This window comes from Perognathus longimembris, chromosome 11, assembly GCF_023159225.1.
Source record: "Perognathus longimembris pacificus isolate PPM17 chromosome 11, ASM2315922v1, whole genome shotgun sequence".
Classification (NCBI taxonomy): Eukaryota; Metazoa; Chordata; class Mammalia; order Rodentia; family Heteromyidae; genus Perognathus; species Perognathus longimembris.
The window spans coordinates 39,907,526-39,934,540 of NC_063171.1; the positions used below are offsets into that span (position 1 = coordinate 39,907,526).

General features: G+C 45.1%; 1 protein-coding gene across 2 annotated transcripts; it reads right to left on the minus strand.

The window, feature by feature from the left end:
- Window positions 1-184: 184 nt before the first annotated feature.
- Syt11 (synaptotagmin 11) lies at window positions 185-25,916 on the minus strand. 2 transcript variants are annotated; one of them, XM_048358147.1, is made up of 4 exons: window positions 25,636-25,916; window positions 16,257-17,083; window positions 1,970-2,090; window positions 185-828 (listed from the first exon to the last, which is right to left on the minus strand). In XM_048358147.1, the coding sequence occupies exons 1-4, from the start codon at window positions 25,667-25,669 to the stop codon at window positions 518-520; spliced, it is 1,293 nt and encodes a 430-aa protein (XP_048214104.1). In that variant the 5' UTR covers window positions 25,670-25,916; the 3' UTR covers window positions 185-517. The 2 variants fall into 2 exon arrangements, with proteins under 2 accessions (XP_048214104.1, XP_048214102.1); XM_048358145.1 differs by having other exon boundaries at window positions 1,967-2,090.
- Window positions 25,917-27,015: the final 1,099 nt, after the last annotated feature.

Sequence of the window (27,015 nt, forward strand, 5' to 3'; positions counted from 1 at the left end):
ATGATAAAAACATGAAGTTTTACAAGAGCAAAGTTTTCTTCTGTAGAGATGGGGGGGAGGTGGGAGTCACTCTTCAGAGAAAGCCCAATTAAAAATAAAAGAGGCCAATTTCAGGTAATCAGCAAATACAATTCGGCACAAAACACAATTTTCATGGATTAAAATCTGCAACTTGATATTGGCAGTTAGGCTAATTTCTTTAGTTTGTATTAGACATGCAAGTATAAGGTTACATTGTTATATATAGACTTACAGGGATCTCTCCCTCTCTTTTTTCCCCCCCATTTTAAAAAACAAAAGAATTTCTAGTGCCTTGCAAAGGAGAGAGAGAAAAAAAAGATCATTGCTAGGACTTGATCTGTGACTGTGGTCATGTGGGATGTTCTTCGTGGGGTTTGTTTTGTTATGAAATTTTCTTGTATGACTAAAATGAGGTTTTGAGTCCACTTCTCTGTCATCTCTCCCCTGCCACATCCCTCCCCAGCCTGGCCCTGGGTTAGCAGCGAGAAGAGCAGGATTAGTACTCGCTCAGACTGTGCCACTTGGCTATGGGCTTACGGGGACTCTCACAGACCTCTCTCCAGTGTTCGGCACCACTGGCGGTGACACTGTGTGCCCCCAGGATCAGCCTCCCTACCACCTCGTTCTTGGTAGTACGATCGAAGTCGATGACAAGGAACTCGATGCTGATGTCAGGCAGGAGGTCAGTGGGGATGTCATAGATGAAAGACTCGTTGAAGACTGGGTTCAAAGTGCACTTCTTAACATGGGTTTTCTTCTTAGCGATGCGCTTTCTGCCGTAGTAGACGTTCACCTTGACGTAAGGATCTGAGGCCCCCAGAGAGAGAGGAGAGAGAGAGAGAAAGAGAGGCCTATGACACAGTCCTCCTATATCATGATGCTCTTGTGGCGGGACTTTGTTTCAGGGACTCTGTTGCTCATAGCTTTGGTGACCACCCCCATGGGGCCCTCACGGGTTACAAAATAAATAGACACAGACTATATGTCAGCCTGATTGCCTGGTCAAGGGGCTAAGGGAACAAAGCAAGAATAAAACAGAACAGAAATAGAGCACCTGTGGCTTGCGCCTGTTATCCTAGCTACTCAGGAGGCTGAGATCTGAAAATTGTGGTTCAAGGCCTGCCTAGGCAGGAAAAGTCTGAGAGACTGTCATCTCCAATTAACTCCCACCACCACCACCATCACCACCACCACCACCACCACCACCACCAACAACAACAACAAAACCAAAACCAAAACAAAACAACCCTCAAAAAACAGAAGTGGAGTTGTGTGGCTCAAGCAGCAGAGTGCTAGTGCTGAGGACAGACATTCAGGGACAGCGCCCAGACCTGGAGTTCAAGCTGCAGAACTGGCACCAAAAAGAAGTAAATAAATAAATAAAAATAAAACAGAACAACTTCCTTTATCAGGGGGCTGTGAGGCAACCTCATGATAGCAGGAAGAGTTTTCAAGGCCCCAGGAACTAGCATACACTGCTGACAGTGTTTCAGAGGAGCCTCACCTGAATAAATGTTCAGCACCTGGCATGAATGTGATTTAAGATACACAGCCATAAAAGCCTTGTTTGCATAGCCCCTCCCCTACTCATCCCTAGGAATAGATGAAAGCTGAAAGAGGCCAGGGATCCTGAACCATGGAGCTATGCCTGGGCCATTGTCAAGGAGCCAGGGTAGTTCAAACAGTTAAGAATAGGTTGAAGGGGGGGGCTGGGAATATGGCCTAGTGGTAAAGTGCTCGCCTTGTATACATGAAGCCCTGGGTTCGATTCCTCAGCACCACATATATAGAAAAAAGCCAGAAGTGGCACTGCGGCTCAAGTGGTAGAGTGCTAGCCTTGAGCAAAAAGAAGCCAGGGACAGCAGCTCAGGCCCTGAGTCCACACCCCAGGACTGGCAACAAAAACAAACAAACAAAAAAAGAATAGGTTGAAGTAAATAGCTGCTACCTGAGAGACCGGTGATATCCATCTTCGGCAAGTGTCTGGCTTTGAGGACCACCACTGTCATTCTCTGTGCCACAGGCTGATATGACAGAGACACCTGGAGCTCCCCTCTGCTAATGCACTTCTGTAAGGGAGAAGCAGCAGGTGAGAATCCTGACAGAGGGAGCAGGAAAAGGTACAGATGTGTGCAGTGGCAAGGAAGAGAGTATGGAATGGGAAGTGAGGGTGGAGATGGCCTATATAGGCCTATATGAGGCCTATATAGGAATGATGTCCAAGCTCTGCTATGGCTCTATTTGACAGAGAAGAGGAAAGGAAGTACAGCCATACTCCTGACATCAAATAAAACCACTGGCATGGAAGGCAACATGAACTCTGAAGCCAGAATGAATGGCTTGGACTTAAATCAGCCTACTTTCCCTTTGCTTCCCTCCCCCGCCCCTTTCCTCCTCTCCCTTCTTTCTTTTGCCAGTATGAGGGGTTGAATTCAGGGCCATACATTCATATTCAGCTTTTCTTCTCATGGCTGGCGCTCTACCTAAAAGTTAGGCTTTTAGTCTAGCATTTTTCTGGTTAATTTGAGACTTTTAGGGGCTTTCTTACTTGTTTAGCTATGAACTGTGATTCTCAGATCTCATGAGGCCTCCTGAGTAGCTTGAATTATAGGCATGAGCTACTGGTACCTGAGTGTCTTCCCTTCCTCCCCTTCCCTTTCCTACCTTTCTTTTCTCTCTGTTCCTGAGTTCTTTTTTACTCAAGACAAGTGCTCTACTACTCTTTTTTTTTTTTTTTTTTTTTTTTTTTGCCAGTCTTGGGGCTTGAGCTCAGGGCCTGAGCACTGTCCCTGGCTTCTTTTTGCTCAAGGGTAGCACTCTGCCACTTGAACCACAGGACTTGCAGCTTTTTCTGTGTATATAGTGCTAAGGAATTGAACCCAGGGCTTCATTCATGCTGGGCAAGCACTACGCCACCTTCGCAGCCCAGGTTCTGTTTTTCACCAATCTCTCTCTTTCTCTCCTTTTTTTTTTTTTTTTTTTTTTTTTGTGGTTGGTTTGAACTTGGGGCTTGGGCACTGTCCTGAGCTCTTTTGCTCAAGGCTCTACCACTTTGACCCCACCACCACTTCTGTTTTTCTGGTGGTTGATTGGAGATAAGAGTCTCATGGCTTTTCCTGCCCAGGCTGGCTTTGAATCACCATCCTCAGATTTCAGCCTCCTCAGTAGCTAGGATTGCAGGCTTGAGCCACCAGTGCTTGGCGCCTCACATTTTTTATGATCGACAATTAGCTTGAGTTTTAATCTCAACGTTGTTACTTATTGAGCATACATCCTTGGGTAAGTCCTTGAACTGTCTGGAGGCTGTTCCTTCATGTCACAGGCGATATCCATCCCTGTTTGACCTGCCTCCATGTGCACACTTCAGTGCCTTTCCCACATCAGTCCTCTCTGAGCCCCTCCTCTTTCTTCATATTTAAATTTTATTCCAGTCAGGTGCTGGCTAGAATATGTATATAATAATGAAAAGAACAAACAAAAAAAGCCCTCTAGTCCTCTAAAAACATTTTTTATGTTTTGCCACTCCTGGGGCTTGGACTCAGGGCCTGAGCACTGTCCCTGGCTTCTTTTTGCTCAAGGCTAGCACTCTGCCACTTGAGCCACAGCGCCACTTCTGGCCATTTTCTATACATGTGGTGCTGAGGAATCGAACCCAGGGCTTCCTGTATAAGAGGCAAGCACTCTTGCCACTAGGCCATATTCCCAGCCCCTAAAGACATTTTAAACAATACTTCAATATGCCTCCAACATCCAGGTGCTTGGAATTCATTGCTGATAGGACCAAGAACTCTGTGTGTGTGTGTGTGTGTGTGTGTGTGTGTGTGTGTGTGTGTGTGTGTGTGTTGGTACTGGGGCTTGAACTTAGGGTCTTGTGTACTTGCTTAGTTTTCTCACTCACAGTTGGCCTTCTACCATTTACTCCACAGCTCCACTCTGGCTCCTGGCTGGTTAATTGGAGATAAGGGCCTCACGGACTCCTCTGCCTGAGCTAATTTCAAACCTTGATCCTCTGATATCAGCTTTCTGAATAAGTAGCTAGAATTACAAGTATAAGCCACTCAAAGAGACTTCTTATTTGTATGTGTCAAAGAAATAACAAGTCTAAGTGCTCTGGCACCTGGGGAAGGCTTTGCCGGCTGATGCCTGGGCTGAGTTGACAGAGGGAAAGAAGCCATGAAGCAGTGAGTAGAGAAAAAGTCATGTCAGTTAGAGAAAAGGGACAGCCTGCCTTCACCCAGAGGGTGCACTCTGCTCAGAGAAGAGTGAAGGAAGAGAGGTTAATGTGCCGGAAGTTGGGGTGCTTGACAGGAAGCATGGGTCAGGAACCTGGAAAGTAGGGGTGAGTCACAGTGAGGAGCTGTGGGGAATCTGATAAAATAGCAAATCTGGAGGGGAACCAGGGTGAAACGAAGGAAGGGGTGACATTGTCCAAAAAAAATTGCACCCATTACCTGACATGGAATGGTAACCCCTCTGTATAACACCTTAATAATGACAATAAAATAATATTACAAAAGGAATGTAAAAAATAGCCAATCTACAGCACACAGACAAGGAAGTCTATACTCTAGGAGCAGCAAATTGGTTATCCTTCTATTAAATGATTATCATTTTCAACAAAGCTGGAGAGTGATCTATAGTAGTGAAAGACTAAAGTTAGAAAGCTCAGTGAAAAGGTAGCTACAAAAAACAGGCTAAGAACTGGGAGCTCGTGGTTCACCTCTGTAATCCTAGCTACTCAGGAGGCTGAAATCTGAGGATTGTGGTTCAAAGCCAGCCCAGGCAGGAATGTCTGTGACACTCTTATCTCCAATAAACTACCCAGAAAAAGCCAGAAGTGGTGCTGTGGTTCAAGTGGTACTCTTAAGCACAGAGAGGCTCAGTGATAGAACCCAGGCCCTGAGTTCAAGCCCTAGGACCAGAAATAAGCAAACAAACAAACAGAGAAAACAGGCTGGGCCAGGAATGTGGCTTAGTGGTAGAGTGCTTGCCTGGAATGCATGAAGCCCTGGGTTCAATTCCTCAGTACCACCTAAATGGAAAAACCAGAAGTGTGGTTCTGTGGCAAGTGGTAGAGTGCTAGCCTTGAGCAAAAGAAGCTCAAGGATGGTGCCCAGGCCTGTATTTCAGGACTGGGGCTTGGAAAGAAAAGAAAAGAAGGAAGGGAGGAAGGAAGGAAAAAGAAAAGAAAAGAAGAGAAAAAGAAAGAAGAAAAAAACAGGCTGAGAAAGAAACAATGGTGAATGGATCTAGGGTTATGGCAAGAGGACATGGAACAATGGCTGAAGATATTTCTCAGGAGAGATGGTAAGGATTTTCTACAGTTGGTTGGCCATTTGGATGTCAAATGTAAGGGAGATTGAAGAAGAAAAGGAATATTATTTCTTATATTTCTAGCTTAGAAAGTAAGGAAGACTGGGATAAGGAAAATAAAAGTTGCTGAGGTTTGAGGACATTAGGACATAGTTAATTTTTGGACTATATAATTCCTTTGTATTAAACTTTATGCTTTTTATTCCTTAAAGCCCCCAAAGAAATGTGATCTCTGCAAAAATTCTCCTTAAATGGAGTAAAACTATACTGTATTTATCACCAGTCTATGTACGTCATAAAAGCACAGGAATGACTTAGCATCCACCCACGAAGTGCCAGGTCCTGTGCTAGAGGTACAGAAAGAGGATAATGGGGAGCCTACCCCCAAGAAACTCCCACATTAGAACACTACCTTCTCAGCACATGTAGAGCAGGAAAGAATGGCAGCAGCAACTAAGCTACTTAGATCATCAATGAAAACCAAGAAGCAGACCTCATAGCTTGTGCTTTGATGGTAGACCATAACTTATCTCAAAGAATAAAATACTCATAATACTTCATATGATTTAAAGAAATTTCATTTGGGCCAGGTGCAGGTGGCTCACACCTATAATCTTAGCTATTCAGGAGGCTGAGATCTGAGGAGCATGGTTCAAAGCCAGCCTGGGCAGAAATGTCTTTGAGACTCTTCTCTCTAAATAACCACCAAAAAGCCAGAAGTGGAGGTGTGGCTCAAGTGGCAGAGTGCTAGTCTTGAGTGAAAATGCTAAGGGAACATGCCTCAGCCCTGAATTCAAGTCCCAGTAATGGCACAGTTTCAAAGGATGTTTTCCTTCTTATGTGCAAGCATTCTGGTCTTGTATGGTCAACTCTGTTCAGGAACTGCTGACTTACTACATCTGATGCCAACATCTTTTATAAACATGCTAGCCTTATGATAAGGCTGAAGGACTTTTCATGCTTGAGTTATAGAGAAAGCACAAGAGTGGGGTGGAGTAGAAGAAAGATATATCGGGGGCTAGGAATGTGGCTTAGTGGTAGAGTGCTTGCTTAGCATGCATGAAGCCCTGGGTTTGATTCCTCAGCACCACCTACACAGAAAAAGCCAGAAGTGGATCTGTGGCTCAAGAGGTGGAGTGCTAGCCTTGAGCACAAAGAAGCCAGGGACAGTGCTCAGGCCCTGATTCCAAGCCCCAGGACTAGCAAAAAAGAAAGAAAGAAGGAAAGACATATCCACTTCAGCAGGCAATAGGCTAAGTTAACTCTGTATTATAGGCTTAGGCAAAACATTTCTCAAATGATCAACATGTTTTCCTGAAGAGCTGAGTAGTTCTATTCAAAGGTTGAGGTAGCAAAGGGGAAAGACACAAATTGAAGACAGTGGGACATTATAGTCACCCACCAAGCTTTAGGTTTTAGTAAGGAGTCAATGCCTTTAGCAAAAGGGGCCTTCAAGTTTTTACAGTGTGTTCTAGGCAACTATTATAACTGCATCAGAGAACTAGTGAGTGTGTGTGTGTGTGTGTGTGTGTGTGTGTGTGTCCTGGGGCTTCTTCTCAGGGCCTGGGCACTGTCCCTGAGTTGCTTTTGCTCAAGACTACCTCTCTACTACTTGAGCCATAGCTCTACTTCCTACTTTTTTGGCAGTTATTGGAGATAAGAATCTTACAGTCTTGGGCTGGGAATGTGGCTTAGTGGTAGAGTGCTGTGCTCAAGCCCTGAGTCCAAGCCCCAGGACTGGCAGAAAAAAAAAAAAATCTTATAGACTTTCCTACCTGTGCTGGCTTCTAACTGCTATTCTCAGATCTCAGCCTCCTGAGTTGTTAAGACTACAGGTGTAAGCCACTGGTGCCCAGCTAGAACTAGCGATTCTTTTTTTCTTTTGCAAGTCCTGGGGCTTGAACTCAGGGCCTAGGCATGGTCTCTGAGCTTCTTTTCCACAGGCTAGAACTCCATCACTTGAGCCACAGAGCCACTTCTGGCTTTTTCTGAAATGAACTTGGGACTTCATGCATGCTAGTCAAGCACTCTACCACTAAGCCCTGTGATTCTTAAGTCGATTAAAGTAAGTGAATCTAGAGAGTTTATTTAAGTTTTCCTTAAGTAGTAACTCACTCTTGTCTTTATTATTTGGGTAGTCATCTCAAGTTCTACTAAGTTTTAGCTTTTGTCTGTATACATTCTGGCTTTATGGCTTAAATGGATATTTTATGATAAGCTATTGCAAGCAGTGTGTGTGTGTGTGTGTGTGTGTGTGTGTGTGTGTGTGTGTGTGTGTGTGCTGCGTGCGCTGATAATGGGGTTTGAACTCTGGATCTGGGCACTGTCCCATAGCTTTGTAGCTCAAGGCTGGCATGCTACCACTACAGCTCTACTTCTGGCTTTTTTGGTGGTTGATTGGAAATAAGAGTATTTAGATGTTCAGAGCTCAGCTTTCAGGTGTGTGTGTGTGTGTGTGTGTGTGTGTGTGTGTGTGTGTGTGTGTGTGTGTATTGATACTGGGGCTTGAAATCACACCCTCAAGTTCTAGCTTGGCTTTTTTGCTCAAGGATGGTGGCTCTGCACTTGAACCATATCTCTGCTCCAGCTTTTTTTTTTTTTTTTTGGTTGGTTGGTTGTGGGGCTTGAACTCAGGGCCTGGGTACTGTCCCTGAGTGTTATTGCTCAAAGCTAACACTCTACCACCTTGAGCCACAGCACTATTTCTAGTTTTCCAGTGGTTAACTGGAGATAATTTCACAGACATTCCTGCCTGGGCTGGCTTTGAATAGCAATTCTCAGATCTCAGCCTCCTAAGAAGCTAGGATTACAGGCGTGAGCCAGTGGTGCCAGGCTTCACTCTGACTTTTTGCTGGCTAATGGGAGACAAAGGTCTCACAGATTTTCTTGCCCTGGCTGGCTTTGAACTGTGATCCTCTCATCTCTGGTTGCCATAAGCTTTTCATGGGTACAGAATTAATTTTTTCCCCCTTGGGGAGGTCCTTACTTTTTGTTTTAAAATAACAAAGAGGGTTTGTTTTTTTTTTAATGTGCCAGTCCTAGGGCTTGCCCTCAGGGCCTGGGCTCTGTCTCTGAGATCCTCTGTGTGCGTTTTCTGAGTAGAGATAAGAGGCTCATGGACTTTACTGCTCAGGCTGGCTTGGAACCATTATCCTTAGATCTCAGCCTCCTGAGTAGCTAGGATTATAGATGTCAACCCCCAGAGCCCAGTAGAGGGTTTTGTTTTGTTTTGTGCTGTGGGGGGACCAAACCCAGTTTCCATTTTACTTATAAGAATAAAATTGATTATAAGATTATGGCTTTGACACAGGCATGGTGGTACCTGCCTGGAGGATGGCAAGTTTGAGCCCATCTTGGGTAACAGGGAGGCCTTGCCTTAAAAAAAAAATACCAGCAAGATCAGATTATAGTTTAGATTTTCCTGGTTACATGTCTGTGTTTTAAGTCATCCTTGTAATTAAAAAGTCCTTATCATCAAAAGCCTCCTGCTCCTTTCCTAGTTCTTTGGGAAAGCAGGGGAATTTCCAATTGCCCTTTCAATTGTGTTCTCCTCTAAAATCACTCCTCAGGCAACTGTTCTGCCTCTGATCCCTTCCTTCACCTTGGGCTGTGTGGCTTGGGCAGAGTGCCCATCCCCACTCACTGCCCCTTTGTGATTCTCCAGTCTGCAGCCATACCACCACCTGAATGCCATTCCACCCAGGGCCAGAGTTGCAAGTTGTCCCTCCCTCCCTTTCTCTTTCCACGCATTTCCCATTCCAAGTAGTACAGTCAATGGCTCTTTCTTTTGAAAAGATGCATTGAGGCCAGGGAGTAAGGCTCTGTTTCCCAGCCCCTGGGCCTGGTGAGACAATGACCCTGTTGGGAAATAGGAAGACAAGGGGAGAAAAGACTTTAGCTATGCCTGGCAGAGCCTGTGCTCTCAGACAGCACGTTTCTTCCTTGGTGGAATTGAGGAACCAGACACAGGGACCTAAAGGATGCAACAAGATAAATGAAAGACTAGGGGAAGATAAGTCTGATTCCTTCCAGAGCAACTTCTTGCAGAGTGATTTACTAGTCACTTCCCTAGGTGGACATTTGGGCCCTCCATATGTTTTTATTTGGGAGTAGAAGTCCTGAGAGCCACCATTCCTCTAAATCACCATGAGGAAACAAAAGAAACAAAACCTTAACATTCAACCACTGCGCTCTCATATACATCAGTAACAAGTCTCTTTATGCTCCTAGAAAATTGGCATTCCTTTTTCTTTCTCTCTTTTTAGTTCCTGTGGCGAGACTGGATGACCTCTAAGGTCCTTGTAAATCTGAGATTGCAAGAATCATCTCATTCCCATGACCATTGTTCCTGGCATCCACATGACCTGAAGAAATTACAAGGCAATCTAACAACCCTGTATTTTTTACTTTGTCAGTCATTCCTTCCCCATTGTTCTCTCTTTATCCCCTACCTCCAGTACCCCCTTTCTCTTCTGTGGGAGATTTATTATGGGAATGTTAATTTACTTAATTATCATCTGAGTAAAACATAAGAAAATCATATAAAAATTAGTTCCAAAGGCTAACTCAGAGATGTTGAGCATAGTTGATATTGCCATTTCCGTTTTCCTTTCATAATAGTTAAGAATCATTTGTTTTTGTTTTTGTTTTCCCCTCAGTCCTGGGGCATGGACTCAGGGCCAGAGCACTGTCCCTGGCTTCATTTTGCTCAAGGCTAGCACTCTATCTCTTGAGCCACAGCACCATGTCAGGCTTTTCCTGTTTATGTGGTGCTGAGTGAAGAATTGACCCCATCCAGTTTTCCCAGGCCCATACAGGCATTAGGCAAAACCCCAGGTATGAACTGACCTTCTTTGATGTGCAGGTGGGGCAATTCACCTAAGCCCATCTGTATACAATCCAAGGACAAACCACCAACTTCCTAGACCTAGTGGCGCTTTCAATAACCTCTGCCTCCTTGCTCAGACCCCTTATAAGCCTGGTCCCAAATTCACCCCCTTGCACAACCTCCAAACCCACTGCAAGGTCTGTGCCCCTCGCTGTTCCACAATAAACAGTCCTCGCCTGTTGATGATCTTTTCCATTCTCCATTTTTCCAACACTGAGGAGTGGAACCCAGGGCTTTGTGCATGCTAGGCAAGCACTCTCCTGTAAGCCTCATCCCCAGTAGGTATCAGTCAGGACAATGGAGGGGTCTTGCTATGTTGCCCAGATGGTCTCAAACTCCTGCACTCAAATGATCCTCCTATCTCAGCGAAGCAGCTGGGAATGTACAAGTACGGTGTGTGCCTGACTCCAGGCACATCTTTTGGTGTTGTTATTGTTGGTTGGTTGTGGGGCTTGAACTCAGCGCCTGAATGCTGTTCCTGAGCTTTTTTGCTCAAGGCTAGCCCTCTACCCCTTTGAGACACAGCCCTACTATTGGTTTTCTGGTGGTTGATTGAAGATAAGTCTCCAAGCCTTTCCTGCCTTGGCCGGCTTTGAACCACAAGCCTCAGATCTCAGCCTCCTGAGTAGCTAGGATTACAGGCATGAGCCACAGGAGCCCAGCTACTTTATTTTTGATGTTCCTTACATCTTTCTGTCTATTTATGAGATGAAAGTGTGCTCAGGAGTGACCACATTAGCTTTGATGATCCAGCCTAGAGGGGGCGTAAGGCCTAAGGTCAAGCAGTAAAATGGACTAGAGTCAGAAATGATGACTTGTCCTGAGTTTCCCCAAATGGCTTACACTATTGTAGTAGAAGACAAGAGATGCATTTTTCTATTAAAGAGTAATGCATAGGAGATTACATAGAGAAATACAACTAATGTTAATTAATTGATTAGTTATGGCAACCTATGCCTCCCATAGCTGGGATTATAAGCATGCACCACCATTTCCCTATTCTTTGAGATAGGATCTTGATAACTTTTTGCTTGGGCTGGCTCCAAATTGCAATCCTCTTATCTCTCTTTTTTTTTTTTTTTTTTTTTTTTTACCAGTCCTGAGGCTTGGACTCAGGGCCTGAGCACTGTCCCTGGCTTCTTTTTGCTCAAGGCTAGCACTCTGCCACTTGAGCCACAGCGCCACTTCTGGCTGTTTTCTGTATATGTGGTGGTGGGGAATTGAACCCAGGGTCTCATGTACATGAGGCAAGCACTCTTGCCACTAGGCCATATCCCCAGCCCCATCAATGCTCCTATCTCAACCTTCCAAGTAGCAAGGATTTTAGGTAGAACCATTGCCCCTCATCCAGAAATGCAATTCTTACTGGTTATCACCCTGGAATCTTTGGAGGCAGATAATTTTGATCCACGCTATAAGAGAATGTCTTACATAGTCCAGGAAAAATCTCTTTGTCTCTCTGTCTCTGTTTCTCTCATTTTTTTGCCAGTCCTGGGGCTTGAACTCAGGGCCTATGCAATGCCCTTTGCTTCCTTTTTTTTTTTTTTTTTGCCAGTTTTGGGCCTTGGACTCAGGGCCTGAGCACTGTCCCTGGCTTCTCTTTGCTCAAGGCTAGCACTCGAGCCATAGCGTCACTTCTGGCCGTTTTCTATATATGTGGTGCTGGGGAATCAAACCCAGGGCCTCACGTATATGAGTCAAGACTTGCCACTAGGCCATATTCCCAGCCCTGTCCTTTGCTCCTTTTTGCTCAGGGCTAGTACTCTACTACTTGAGCCATAGCACCACTTCTGGCTTTTTCTGTTTATGTGGTACTGAGGAATTGAACCCAAGGCTTCATGCATGCTAGGTAAGAACTCCACCACTAGGCTACATTCCCAGCCCAGACTCTCTCTCTTTTTCCAGTACTAGGGCTTGAACTCAGGGCCTGGAGCTCTTGCTTGGCTTTTCATTCAAGGCTGGTGCTCTACTGCTTGAGCCATACTTCTACTTCCAAGGAGGGGAAAATCTCTTTACAGGCAGTGTGGAATGTCCAGGGCAGCTCCAACTAATGCATCTCAAGAGGAGAGCCCAAAAGGGAAGATTATTTGCTATAATAGGAAGGATTTGGGGTACACATTCTCAGGGATGAGTTACTAGAGAATGCCAGGCATGGTGCAGATGGAATTCAGTCCCACCAATAGGCCCTGGAAGAAGAACAAGGGCTTAGAAAGCCTAGGCTTGAGAGTCCTGGGCCTGCACAGGTACTGGCATTCTGTCTGGGGGCCGTTCCGGGGGGATGTATTGCTCAGGATCCTAGCCATGGCTTATTCTCTGTGAAAGGAGTTAATAAAGTGGAAAGAAACTTGGCTCTCACCAAGAGCCCCTGGCAGTTTAGCAAATGCTATTGTCTGTGCTCTCTGCCCAGTGCCCTGGATTTGAGGTTGTTTTGTTCCCAGCCCAAATCAGTCCTTTTCTTTGCCAGTCTCTTCCCAGCTTCAGCTTGGCCCAGAGCCATCGTTTCCCTCCCTCCCTCCCTCCCTCCCCAGCCTTCGTCCGCAAGCAGTTGAGCTGTCTGGGGAAATCTGGCTGGCTGGCGGCTTTGTCAGGCTGAGATGATGGGAAGGGTGTGCTGGGAAAGATTCCTCTCTGAGGAGAGAGATAAAGGTAGGAGTGGGGGACTGGAGCTGCTGTAGATGGGAGATAGGAAAGGGAGAAGGGATGGCAGAGCCCAGAGGAAAGAGGTGAGTGAGAGGAAAAGGCAGAGAAGCTCCAGTTACTTCTTCAGTTTCTGTTCACCCACTGATCCCAACCTCAGGATACAAACATTGCAGTGTTGAACTCCAGGATGTCTTATGGTATGCTGGCATAGGACAAGTGCCAACTTCACTCTCTGACCCAGTATTTGAATATTCTTCATCATTCATAGGCTTCCCTGCCCTGCCCCCCCGCTCCCCCCAGGTGGAAGTGAGCATGGTAGGTGGCAGTAGCACTTTCTTGGGACATGACTGGGCTGACTGCAGTGGGACAGGTGCAGAGAAGTATGAATGTGCCCAGAGCATGTGCTCCCTGCCACCCTACCACCCCTCAGTCTGGCACAGGATCCCTGTCTAGTGGGCAGGCCTTGCTGGCAGTCCCTGTTCACTCACTCCGCTCTTCAGTTCCAGGAACTTCTCTGCCAATTCTGATCCCTCAGCTCCTCTCTGAGTCTTTCCTGAATTTCCTTCTGCACTGTCAGACTTCTCGTCTTTTTTCACTTTGTTAAAACAAAATATAAACACCTAAAAATCACTATGCCTCTCAAGGATCAAACTTCACTAACATAAACATAGAAATCATCATACTTTTTTTAAGTTTTTGAGATAGAGCCATGATAAATGGCCAGACTAGTCTTGAACTTGCAATCTGGGATTTGAGGTGTGTGTCACACCTAGGTCATTACAGTCAGAATTTGGTAAAGGATTACTATGTGCTAGGAACCAACAGATTCATCCATTTTAGTTTGTTCCCAACATCAAGCTGAAATTTGGACTGTGCTGGAGTCAAAATCTTTGCAATTAACCATTTAAATTCCAAAATAGGAATTAAACTCTAGGTTTGAAATATAAAGAAGTAGTGAGGTATGCTGGTATATATCAGTAATTCCAGAACTTGTGAGGCTGAGACAAGAGAATCATGAGTTTGAGGCTAGCCTGGGTTAAAGGGTTATAGGTTTATAGAGCAAGCCCTTGTCTAAAAATAAAGAAGAAAAGGAAGAGGAGGAAGAGGAAGAAGAGAGGAGGAGGAGGAGCAGGAGGAAGAAGAATAAAAAGCAGGAAAAATGTGAAAAAGTGTGCTTTGCATGGTTAGTGGGTTCCAGGTGCCTTCTAGAAGCATCATGTGGCAGCAATGGGGAGATGGGGTTTGGGAGAGGGACACTGGCCACACTGAGGTAGTGCTTCTCAGGTTAATTAATGGATACTGATTATGCTACAGGTTATCCCAGTTTTGTTGGAATATCTTCCTGATTTTCAAATTAACCTATTGGTGTAACTATCTCAAAGGCTCAATGATCTAGAAAACATTGGGTGTCTACTGCACATCCAAAGTAGAGGTAGGGATAGGGTGAATTGTAAATGAATAATCTCTGAGTAAACAGTAATGCTTAATATTGCTAGCAAGTACATGAAACAGAATGAACATCTCCAAGGACCTTGAGAGTAATGCTAGAAAAGTGTGTGTGTGTGTGTGTGTGTGTGTGTGTGTGTGTGTGTGTGTGTGTGTGTCTGTTTTGTGTGCATGCAGGTTATAGGTTGTACTAGAAATTAGAATAGTTGGGCCAGGAAAAATGAATACATAAAGCATTAAGGATCTCTTTTATAGTACCTGCCACACTGTCTATTGACAAAAGTGTTTGTCTTTCTCCTCTAATAAAGTGAGAACTCCTCAAGGCAATAATATGCCAAGGATATTATCTGGTTGGATTCTCATAACGTTGTAAGGAAGGCAATGTTATTAACTGAGGAAACAGAGACTTAGAGGAGTTCGGTAACTCATTCATTGTCACACAGTTAGAAAACCATAAGCTACAGAGTAAAGTTAGGCAGTCCAAGAACTTCACCGCAGAACTACTCTGCCTCCCAACTATGAAAAAAATGAATGATCCAGAGGCATAGTGTGGAGGCTCACTGTTTCCACTCCTGAAATTAATTCAAGAGCTAATAATGCTGCCCCAGTGGCAGTGGGGAAAGTAGACAGTGTAGAGGGCTCATAGCTTTCTAATTCAAACAGAGGAGAGAAGGAATGGAGAGGGGAGAGGAGAGATGACTGTGGCAAAGGTTTGTGCCTGGAAGGTGAAGCAATTAGCAAAAAATACCTACAAAAAGACACATACATAATAATTATTCTTAGGTTTGGGTTGGAAAAAGGAAGTAGAGGACATAATCACTGAAGTGTGTGTGTGTGTGTGTGTGTGTGTGTGTGTGTGTGTGTGTGTGTGTGTGTTGGTTCTGGGCTTGAACTCAGCATCTGGATGCTGCCCCTTAGCTTTTTCACTCAAGGCTGGTACTCTACCACGGGAGTCACAGTACCATTTCCACCTTTTTTATTTGGTGGTGGTTGGAGAGAAAATCCTCATGGTCATTCCTTCCTGGCTTTGAACCTCAATCCTCAGATCTCAACCCCACTCCCCTGAGTAGCCAGGATTGCAGGTATGAACCACCAGCATCTGGCTGGAACTTTTTTTTTCTTTTTTGCCAGTTCTGGGGCTTGGACTCAGGGCCTGAGCACTGTCCTTGGCTTCTTTTTGCTCAAGGCTAGCACTCTACCTCTTGAACCATGGCACCACTTCTGGCTTTTTCCGTCTATGTGGTGCTGAGGAATCGAACATGCAAGGCAAGCACTCTACCACTAAGCCACCTTCCAAGCACATTTTTAAAAGTTTTTTTTTTTTATAACATTTCTGAACAGATAAATTCACTTGCTGGAAGATCACCTATCATTTTGGAAAATAAATTAGCCCCCATAGCCCTGGTATGAGGGAGGCTACAGCACCGGTGGGCCAGCCTGTTCCAAACAACTGCGTACAGCATCAAGATGACAACCCGAAAGTGGAATTTTAGAAGCCACCTGCTGGTCTCTCCTCAGACAGCTACTTATTGGAGGAAGGAATCTGGGAGGCCCTCTCTTTTACTTTGACCACAGCTTGTCTTGTCTCTACTGCTTTTTTTTTTTTTTTGCCACCCATTCCTCTCTCCTTTCCATTTCCATTTCATTTCTTCCCTGAGGTGTTTTATTTATTTATTTTGTAGGTTGTGGGGCTTGAACTTAGGGGCTGGGTGCTGTCCCTGAGCTCTTTTGCTCAAGGCTAGTGCTTTACTACCTTGAGCCATAGCCCTACTTCTGGTTTTCTGGTGGTTAACTAGAGGTAAGAGTCTCCTAGACTTTCCTTCCCAGGCTGGCTTTAAACTGTGATCCTCTTAGCCTCCTGAGTAGCTAGGATTTATAGGTATGAGCCACCAGCACCCAGCTTCCTTTTCAATCTTACCATCCTTCCCCAACACTCTTCCTTCCTCACCTGGATGTTCCTCTTGATGATGTCCCTGGTGAGCTGTACTTTGCCTGTGCTGGGGTCCACTCCTGCCAATGGCACCATGACTTCCCCGATGACATCATCCCTGGAGAAGCGATCAAAGCTGAGGACGAGGAAGTGTAGCACCAGGTCCTGCAGCTGGCTGTATGGGATGCCGTAGAAGGTGAAGGTCTCATCAAACACGGGGTCCAGGGTTTTCCGCAGCACTCTGGTCTTTACCCGATGCCGCTTGTCAGGAAGGATGGTCATTTTAATGTAGGGGTCAGAGCCCTGGGTCTGGTCATCCATCACGGGCAGTCCATGGGCTTCCTGGATTGTCACCACCAGAGCCTTTTTCGGAAAGTTATAGTCCACTGAGAAAGTGAGGGATCCTAGCATGACGTCCTCTTCTGGAGATGAAGGGGAGGTGGTTTTGCTCTCTCCAGGGGTCAGGCTCGTAATGGGGCTTCTCAGTTCTTCCCCATAGTCCATTTTGATGGGTAATTGGTCTATACAAGATCTAGAGCTTGGCCCCCTGGGGCTCTTGTCTCGGCTCAGCAGACCAGCCTCTGCCGCATCCACCAACAGGTTCCCTCGTCCACTCTCCCTTCCAGGGCCATCTTTGTCTCTCCTTACTTTGATGATTTTCTTCTTGTTGCTGAGGGTCTCGGGGTATATGCTGATGCCTTTGAGCATGTGAATAAACTTGTACGGTGGGGTCTTGTGCTTTTTCTCTGACTGCTGGTGGCAGCACGTCCAGACAAAGACAGTCACCGAAACACACACCACCAGCACAGAGGCCCCGATGAGACCAGCTACCACGGGTGACACATCTGAAGGTAGAGAGCAGAGGTGTGTCAAGGCAGGTAGACTTAGACTTCAACTACTGTCCACAGCTCCTCTGCTCAGTGTCTCTGCAGGAGCTCAGCTAATCTGCAACTAGGCCTCCACAGGAGAAGCCACTCATCTTGGCTTTGGAGCTTCTCTCTCCTCTTAGAGATGCTTTAATTTCCCATCCCACCCAACCCTTGCCCATGCCCCCCCCCCCCACACCCCCGTTTTTGTGCTGGTCCCGGGGCTTGAATTCAGAGCCCGGGACTGTCTCTGATTTTTATGGCTGAAGTCTAGCACTCTACCACTTGAGTCACCGCTGTACTTCTGGCTTTTTATCTCTAATTATGAGATAAGAGCCTCGGAGACTTTCTTGTCTGGGCTGGCTTTGAACTGTGATCCTCAGATCTCAGCCTCCTAAGTAGTATCTAGGATTACAGGTATGAGCCACTGGTGCCCAGCTATCATGCCATTTCCTTCCTGCCAAACCTGAGTGATAGGTTTAGTTTCTTCACAAAGCCTTGTTTTGTTGGTTTTTTCCTTATGCTGGTACTAGGACTTTAATTCAGGGCCTAAATACTGTCCTTTAGCTTTTTTGCTCAAGGCTAGGTACTCTGTCACTTGACTTCTCGCTTTGTGGTAGTTATTTGAAGATAGTCTCTTGGCCTTTTCTACCTGGGCTGACTCTGAATCTTGATCCTCACATCTTAGCCTCCTAAGTCGATAGCATTATAGGCATGAGACTATGTTATAATATTATAGGCTCCTGACTGACAAAGCCTTCTTTCATGTACCTACCTGACCCTGTCCTGACCCTGTTTGTTTCTTGACCTTTTCCAAGCACTTACAGACTTTGTTTACTCATACTGATTTTGTGATTCCTATAACGCTGCTCCATAAGTTTGCCAAAGGTCACCTTTTTTTTTTTTCCTAGTCCTGGGGCTTGAACTCAAAGCTTGAGCACTGTCCCTGGTTTCCTTTTGCTCAAGACTAGCACTCTACCACTTGAGCCACAGTGCTACTTCCAGCTTTTTCTGTTTATGTGGTGCTGAGGAATCGAACCTAGAGCTTCATGCATGCTGGAAAAGCACTCTACCGCTAAGCCACATTCCAAGCCCTAAAGGTCTCCTTTCTGAGTTCACTTGAACTGTTAAACAGGAAATTTGCTGCATCTTTGGTTTCCAAAGGACATTACATAGCATCCAGCACCGAGTTTACACACTGCCCTGGATTGTGCTGACTGAATGACTGAGTGGGAGAAGGATGAAGAGTTGAGTTTAATGGTCTCTGTTGGGTGACCGTGGGTTAAAAAAAAAAAAAAAAGTGGATGGGGGGAGGGGGCTGGGAATGTGGTTTAGCGGTAAACTGTTTGCCTAGAATGCACAAAGCCCTGGGTTTGATTCCTCAGCACCACATAAACAGAAAAAGCCGGAAGTGGCGCTGTGGCTCAAGAGGTGGAGTGCTAGCCTTGAGCAAAAAGAAGCCAGGGACAGTTCTCTGGTTAAAAGAGCTCTGGGTTTGCGTAGTTTTAAAATATGTTAAAAATTGCAGTTCCTTATATAACTATAACCCCTCTATCACCTTTACAATAAAAATCTAAAAAAAAGAAAATATTTGTTTTCAATAAAAAATTCAGTTCCTAGGTATTTCAAATACCAACATTTTAAGGAGGAAGAAATAGGGACTTTGGAAAGTATCACGTTTTTGTTCAAATGTCCTTATTAAGACCTTCTTTGACAACAGTATGTATGTATGTATGTATGTAACCTTGTGAAAAGTCCAACTCAGGGCTTCAAGCACTCTACCACTGAGCAAATTGCCCTTTTTAAGACTGTAATCAACCTTCTGCACCTTCAACACTCTATTTCTAGCCCTAATTAATTTTTCTTCATATGCCTTATCTTTCTCACACATTTATATGCATGCATATAAGAAAAATTAACACACATATTAGAATACATAAATACTACCTACAATTTTGATTATATTTATTTACCTATTATCTAATAGCAACATAGGGGCTCACTATTTGGCAAAGGCTAGTCTCAAATTTTCCATCCTCCTGTCTTAGTCTCTGTTGGGCTGGTATTACAGCCATGGACCACCAGCATCATAATTTTACTATTTATTGTTTAACTTTCCTAGAATCTAAATTTCATGTGGACAGAACTTTTTTTTTGCCAGTCCTGGGGCTTGAACTCAGGGGCTGGGCCCTGTCCCTGGCTTCTTTGTGCTCAAGGCTAGCACTCTACCTCTTGAGCCACAGATCCACTTCCGGCTTTTTCTGTGTATGTAGTGCTGAAGAATCGAACCCAGGGCTTCATGAATGCTAGGCAAGCACTCTACCACTAAGCCACATTCCCAGCCCTGGACAGAACTTTTTAGAAGTCTAGAAAAGGCTTATCATTTTCATCTTATTTTTTATAGGGAAGTATTGGAAGTCAGGAAAACTAAGAAAATAAATGTGACTCCAACATATTCCAGAACACTCTTCATTTTGGAACACCCTTCGAATAGGCACCTGCACGGCATACTGGCTCACTTATGGTAGGCTTCTGATCAAACCACACCTTATCAGAGAAGAATTTCCTGTCTACCTCAAGTGAAATAATAACCCCATCATCCTTCTCCACTTTTCTTCATAGAGCTTATTATCCTAACCTATATTTGTTTCTCTTTCCTTAATAAGATGAGTTTAATCAGAATGGTGATAATTGTCTGATTTGTTCAATGCTATATTTCCAGACCTTAGAACTATGTGGCTAATAATGTGTTCGGTTAATAATTGAGTTAGTTGGGGCTGGGGATATAGCCTAGTGGCAAGAGTGCCTGCCTCGGATACACGAGGCCCTAGGTTCGATTCCCCAGCACCACATATGCAGAAAAAGGCCAGAAGCGGCGCTGTGGCTCAAGTGGCAGAGTGCTAGCCTTGAGCCGGGAAGAAGCCAGGGACAGTGCTCAGGCCCTGAGTCCAAGGCCCAGGACTGGCCAAAAAAAAAAAATAAATAAAAAAAATAATTGAGTTAGTTAACTCAAAACAGTCTTTTTTTTTTTTTTTTTGGCCAGTCCTGGGCCTTGGACTCAGGGCCTGAGCACTGTCCCTGGCTTCTTCCCGGCTCAAGGCTAGCACTCTGCCACTTGAGCCACAGCGCCGCTTCTGGCCGTTTTCTGCATATGTGGTGCTGGGGAATCGAACCTAGGGCCTCGTGTATCCGAGGCAGGCACTCTTGCCACTAGGCTATATCCCCAGCCCTCAAAACAGTCTTGACTGATTAGAAACCCAGAATGGGGACAATATAATCATGACTATCAGAGATAGCTGAGTGCAAGTGGCTCATGCCTGTAGTCCTGGCTACTTAGCCTTTTGGCTGAGATGTGAGGATCAAGGTTCAAAAATTCCACGCAAACAAAACTGTTAGACTTTTACTTCCAACAAAAAGCCAGAAGTGGGGGTATAGCTCAAGTAGTAAAGACTTGAGTAAAAATGCCAGGCAGGAAGCTAGGCACTGGCGGCTCATGCCTGTTATCCTAACTACTCAGGAGGCTAGGATCTCAGTTCAAAGCCAGCACAGGCAGAAAAGTTTGTGAGAAACTTATCTCCTAATCATAGAAAGCACCAGAAATGGTGCTGTAGCTCAAGTGGTAGAGTGTTGTCCTTGAGCATAAATAAATAAATAAATAAATAAAATAAAATAAAATAAAAAAGCCCAGATCCAGAGTTCAAGGCTCAGGAATGGGAAACAAACAAACAAAAAAAGCCTGGCAGGAGGACAAAGCCCTGAATTCAAGCTCCAGCGCAAAAATAAAACACACACACACACAGACACACACACACACACCTATCAGGGGTAAATGTAAACTTACCTTTACACCTAAAAGTCTACCTATAGGCAATCTCATTTGATACATTTTGGGGAAAATGATTTAGTAATTTAGACTAAAACCAGGTTACTACCAGCTTCTACCAGAAACATGATGACCTGATCTGCAATAGTCATCTGCAATACTCATCATACATATAGAACGTTCTGTATAGGACTGACAATAAAATAGCCAGTTTTTACGTTTATTGTCTCTGTGAGGCACCATGATAAAGCTTTTTTGGTCTGAATCAAATAATTCAGTGAATAGAATGATTAGTATCCTTCCTTTAGTAATTGGGGACCCTGAGAACAAAGAAGTCTACTTAAGGCTATATAGTAGTAGTTGACACTAGAGTCACTAGAGTCCATACTCTGCATCATGGATAACCAAGTTAGTTAAAAACAAACAAAGCTTGGCACCAGTAGTTCATGCCTATAATCCTTGCTATTCAGGAGGTTGAGATCTGAGGATCATGGTTCAAAGCCAGTCAGGGCAGAAGAGTCTATGAATGAGCCTTTTTTTTTTTTTTTTTTTTTTTTGCCAGTCCTGGGGCTTGAACACAGGGCCTGGGTACTGTTCCTAAGCTTCTTTTGCTCAAGGCTAGCAGTCTACCACTTGAGCCACAGTGCCACTTTCAGCTTTTTCTGTTTATGTGGTACTGGGGAATTGAACACAGGGCTTCATGCATGCTAAGCAGGCACTCTGCCATTAAGCCACATTCCCAGCCCCTGTGAGACTCTTATCTCCAATAAAATACTCAGAAAAAGCCAGAAGTGGCACTGTGGCTCAAGTGGTAGACTGCTAGCCTTGAGCAAAAAAAGAAGCTAAGGGACAGTGTTTAAACTACGGGACCAGAAAAAAAATCTGGAAACCATATCAAGTAAAAAATGGAAGAAACTAGAGCTGGGAGGTATCTAGGAATAAGAATCATCTTCAGTTACAATTATTTTACACATTTAGATGGAAGAGGTTTTGAAACATAGGACCAACACCAATGTATATGACCTATAGGAAGATAGAAATTTTGACTCAAGAAAGAGTCAAATTATTAGAACTGAATCACAATGGCCCAGATTGTTTCATGAGGCAGTAATTCTCCATCAGAAAAATTTTCAACAGCTAGGACAGTAGCAATGCTTGTAATCCTGGCACTTAGGTGACTCAAGCAGAATGCCTATGAGTTTGAGGCCAGGTTAAGCTACATAGCAAGCATGGGGCCCCCAGTACTGAAAAAAAATTAAATTAAGAAGTTGAGTCACGATTAGTCAGGCATATTCTTTTATTTATTTATCTATTTATTTATTTTGTGGTGCTGGTCCTGGGGGTTAGACTCAGGGGCTAGGTGCTATCCCTGAGCTTTTGTGCTTATAAAGCTGGTGCTCTATCACTTGAGCCATAGCTCCTCTTCTGGCTTTTTGGTGGTTAGTTGGAGATAAGAGTCTCAGGAACTTTCCTGCCTGGGTTAGCTTCTAACTGTGATCCTTAGATCTCAGCTTCCTAAGTAGGTAGGATTACAGAGCCACCAATAACCCCAAAACAAGCATATTCTAAAAGGGAATCATTCAGTAAGAGTTGACTATACAGTTCTAAAATTCTTTCTACCCCAGCATTCCATGGCTTTATGAAAGTTGAAAACTGATCAGAAAAGATATTTTATTTTAAAATAATGTAGGTAGCAATAAAACCATTATTAATAAAAGAAATCAGGTGATCCTTTTCATGACCATATTGAATAATAATCTTGTTCAGTTTCAAAGCGTGGGCTCAAAAGAAAAGTGTTTTTAGAGAGAGGTTTGAAAAATGGTGGCAGCTTTGATGGTAAGCCCCTTGAAGTCAGGGAAGAAATCTCATCCTGTTCATGTCTGAATCCTTCCAACTGTCTGACATTGAATAGGAGCTCAGTAAAAACTTGTTTGAACAACTGATTAGATTTGGTTATAAATCAGAATGGCTACAATCTGAATAAATGGCTGTTGATACCCAATCAGAGATGATTCTGTAGACTACTTGCTAATTCTTAGTGAAATGAACATTGATTGTCTCTATGAGAAAAGTGGGGTAGTACTAAGACAGGTAAGTATGTTGGGGATGAGGTTGAAAGGCTAAGATTGAGAGATAGGTGTGGAATTCTTTGGCTCTACGCTGCTTACAATGCAACAACTATTATTCTGAGAAAATGGAGGTAGGGTAGAAAAGAGGGAAGATGAAGGATTCTCATCATTCAGAATGATAGGGAAGGAAAAGAAGAAACACAAATAAATCCATTTGCAGATTATTTAGATGTTCTACTCCACTTGTTTCCTACTTTTCCTTATTCAATACCCAAGGTAATAAACTACAAAATCAGAGATGTTAACATTCAGAAGCCCCTCTGTCTTGCTTTAAGCAAAAAGTTGTCAGGGAAAGGAATTTGGATTAAAGGGTTGAAGTATTTTAAAGTAGCCGTAAATTGTGTGACCTGTACTGCTTGTTTGTCCTTCAAGGTCATGGATAATGGAGTGTTACCTTGGTGTACCAACCAAGTCTTTAAAAAGAACTATTCTATGAGAAGTGAAAAACCTAGGCATGGCAGTTCTCTATGGAGAAGGGTCTGGAGAGCTTCAAGATACACCTGTGCCTTTAACCTTTGCTCAGATGAGGCTATTTGTGGTGTTTCTGTTTCATGGTGCTGGGGATTGAAGCCAGGGCCTTCTCTATACAATGCCAACACCATGTCACTGAGCCACCTAACCCACCTCCAATTCACCTAGCTCAGATTTGACCTAGCCCAGACTTGATTGTTAATACTTTCTTTCCTAAACATAGCCTTTCACTGTCAAGTTAGTCAGTAATACACTGGGATGAAAACAAGCTTTGGCACCAGCTAAACCGAACTTTGGTTTAAATCCTAGCTGTCATTACTACTTCATCTGACTTCATCCAAATTATTTTATCTCCATGAGCTTTGGTTTCCTCATGTTGTGACTATATTTTTGTTAGGATTAAACAAAATACAGTACATAGAAGGGATAATATATTTTTTCCTTTCTACTAGTATCTTCTCTAAAGGAAACCATTATATTATGTTCTATATCATTGATTTTTCGAAGAACCCTGGAATTGTAATTAGGAAAAACGTATCTGTGGAGAAGAGGATATAAGAAGAAAAAAGAAAGAGCAGGACAAAAAAATGGGTTGCATGTATGATTATGAAAGGGACTTAAATATGGACAACTTAGGACTCAAAAGAAGAAGATGCAGAAAGTGAAGTAGAAGAAAGAAATATAATCATGTTTTACCCTTGGGGAATAAATGGGAGCAAGTATTTAGTGGGTGTGAAGACTCATTGTCTGAATACTTTCCCTAGTGTGAGTGAGGTCTTCTTCCTTATATTGAGAGAATAGAGCTTACTGGGTTGTGTGGATTTCCATATATGCTTTACTAGCCAGTGGGGAAAGCCATTTTCTAGCTAGCTTGTGTTCCCAGTCTATGGAAACTGAGGCACAAACCTTTGGGATTGTCTAAAGGACAGAATTTCTTAAGGCACATGAAGGTTTTAGGCTGGCAGCAACTCTCACTGTAGTATAGTAGAGGAAGATGGAGGGTAGTTTTATTTTATTTATTTATGTAACTAGTGAACAGACAGAAGAAGTTTTCCTTTCCAGGACATGTTGGAAGAATTCCTAAGACAGAGAGGGGGGAAAAAAAAGCTTTGCTTCTCAAGCCTGTTCTTCCCACTTTCCCAGCTATTTCTCACTCCACTTTCTGCACCAAGGGAGTGTTAAACTGATCTTGGAGCCCACAGGGCTGGGTCGGGGACGAGCGGCTCTGAGATGACGTAATGCTTTCTTTGGTACACAAAGCGGCCTCCCCTGGGCTGGGCCTCTCTCGCCCCTCCCCCTCAGGCCTGGATCAAGCCCCCCGCTAGCCCCAGCGCGGGTGAGTCCCCTTTTTTGAAAAGCCAGTCCAGGCAAACAGGGAACAAAGGCCCCGGAAGGAGAGCCTAGGCGCTGCCAGGAGGCCCAGAAATAGACATCACGTCATCCCCTAGCCTAGCAGCGGCAAGCGCCATTTGGTAGCATCCGGAGGACCCCACCATTACGATGCAGAATGGAGCTTGCTGGGCTTCCTCGCAGCTCCAGGATCCAGCTGACCGGCTTAAGGAGTGGCTTCCTTTTGGCTCCCCACCCCCGCACCCCTCTCTCCCCAGAGGCCACCGCCTCCCCTGGCTGCCAGCCACACAGCCCAGTCTCCAAGCTGCCATCTTGATGCCCCATCCCACTTGCCACCTCCCTCCCCCGCAGCCCTTAGAAGTGGGAGGGGGAGGAAGGGGCACCGCCCTGCGTGCCCCAAGGGGAGGGCTCGGCCTACCCCACCTCTCCTCTCCACAGAAGGAGGGGTTCCCGTCCTCCGCACGCTGGCTGTTTTCACCTCCAGCAGTGCTGACAGCGCACCCTACAAGGTTTTAGCATCCTGGACATTCCCACACCCTCGGTGGCCCTCTGGCCTGGCCACCCAGCCCTGCCTCCCCCACAGCTCAAGTTCAGGGGGCTGTTCACTGCCCACTTGGCTCACTAGGTCAGGCCCGATTCCATCAGGACTGGCACTTTGAAGGATCCTCTCTGGGATCCACTCCCTGCCCACTGCTTGGGCCTTTTGGCTTTGCAGCAGTTCTGACCGCCTCAAGCTTAGTTGGCCCGACTCTACTCACCAAAGCTAGGTCGGATGTTGGTGATCTCAGCCATGTCGTAATCAGAGAGGCTGTTGCTATAAATGCTTTTGCAATGGTCAGCTAACTCTGGGTCTCCTCGGTCAGGACCGAGGCTGCTGCTGTAGAGCTCTAGGTCAGGGGAGGGGGTAGGTATCGATGGACGTCTCCTGCCCGCCGGTCGGGTCCCCGGCTGCCAGCTGCGTTCTCCTCTCAAGATGCTCCAGGGATGCTCTGAGCTAAGGATGCAGGTGCAGTGAGACTGGTCCTGATGCGAGGTAGGCTCCGCCTTTTTCCGAAGGGTCCTCGGGCAGGAAGACTCCGCCTCCGTCCGAACGGTTCCGAAAGGCAGACCTTTCCCAGAGGCCTTCGGGAAGCAAGCCCCGCCCGCTGCCGAGTCTCTCCACCCTCCCCCGTGGGGCCCCGCCCACCCGCGCGCTGAGAGTCATGGGTAAAAATTCCGAAGGGGGAGGCGGGGGGGGGGGGGGAAAGCGGCTTAGGTAAGAGGCGGTGTTAGTAAGCGACCAACGCCCGCCCGTGATCTCAATTGGGGCGGAGAGGCTGGGGCGTCGCGAGTTGGAGAGACCTCAGGAAACATGTGTGGGTAATCATGGCAGTCGGTGTCAATCCTGTCATCCTAAATTCCCTGGGCTAGGACAGGAGAAAGTCCTGGGTTCCAAGCCTTTGGGGGAGAGGGGGAGAATTCTGTATTGCCTGGATTTCCATATCGATTGCCATTATTTTTACCCATTTCTGAGACCAAAATAATAATAATTACGGAAAAATGTCTTGAACTTTAAAACTGATGAAAGACCATATCTGTAGATGGTTGCCCAGCTCTGAAATTTTGCTAAAAATCTTTAATTATACACATAAAGTTGACATTTGAGGTGTGTTAAATTTTTTTTTTAACTTTTTCTTTTTGCACCGAAAAGTGCTTTACTCAGTGTTGACTTTTCCACTTTAATGAGCTTCTTAGGAAAGGAGGGAAGGGCAAACCAAAACATCTATTCCTGAAGGCCAAAAGGAGGACACAGGTGAAACTTGTGGAGACACAATAACTTCTGAAGACTTTCTTGTATTTATTTTTTTGCCAGTCCTGGGCCTTGAACTCAGGGCCTGAGCACTGTCCCTGGCTTCTTTTTGCTCAAGGCTAGCACTCTGCCACTTAAGTCACAGCACCACTTCTGGCTTTTTCTGTGTATGTGGTGCTGAGGAATCGAACCCAGGGCTTCATGTATGCTAGGCAAGCACTGTACCGCCAAACCACATCCCCAGCCCTCCTCCCTGTTTTTAATAAGATTGCCCTGTGGGGGGCTGGGAATATGGCCTAGGGGCAAGAGTGCTTGCCTCCTATACATGAGGCCCTGGGTTCGATTCCTG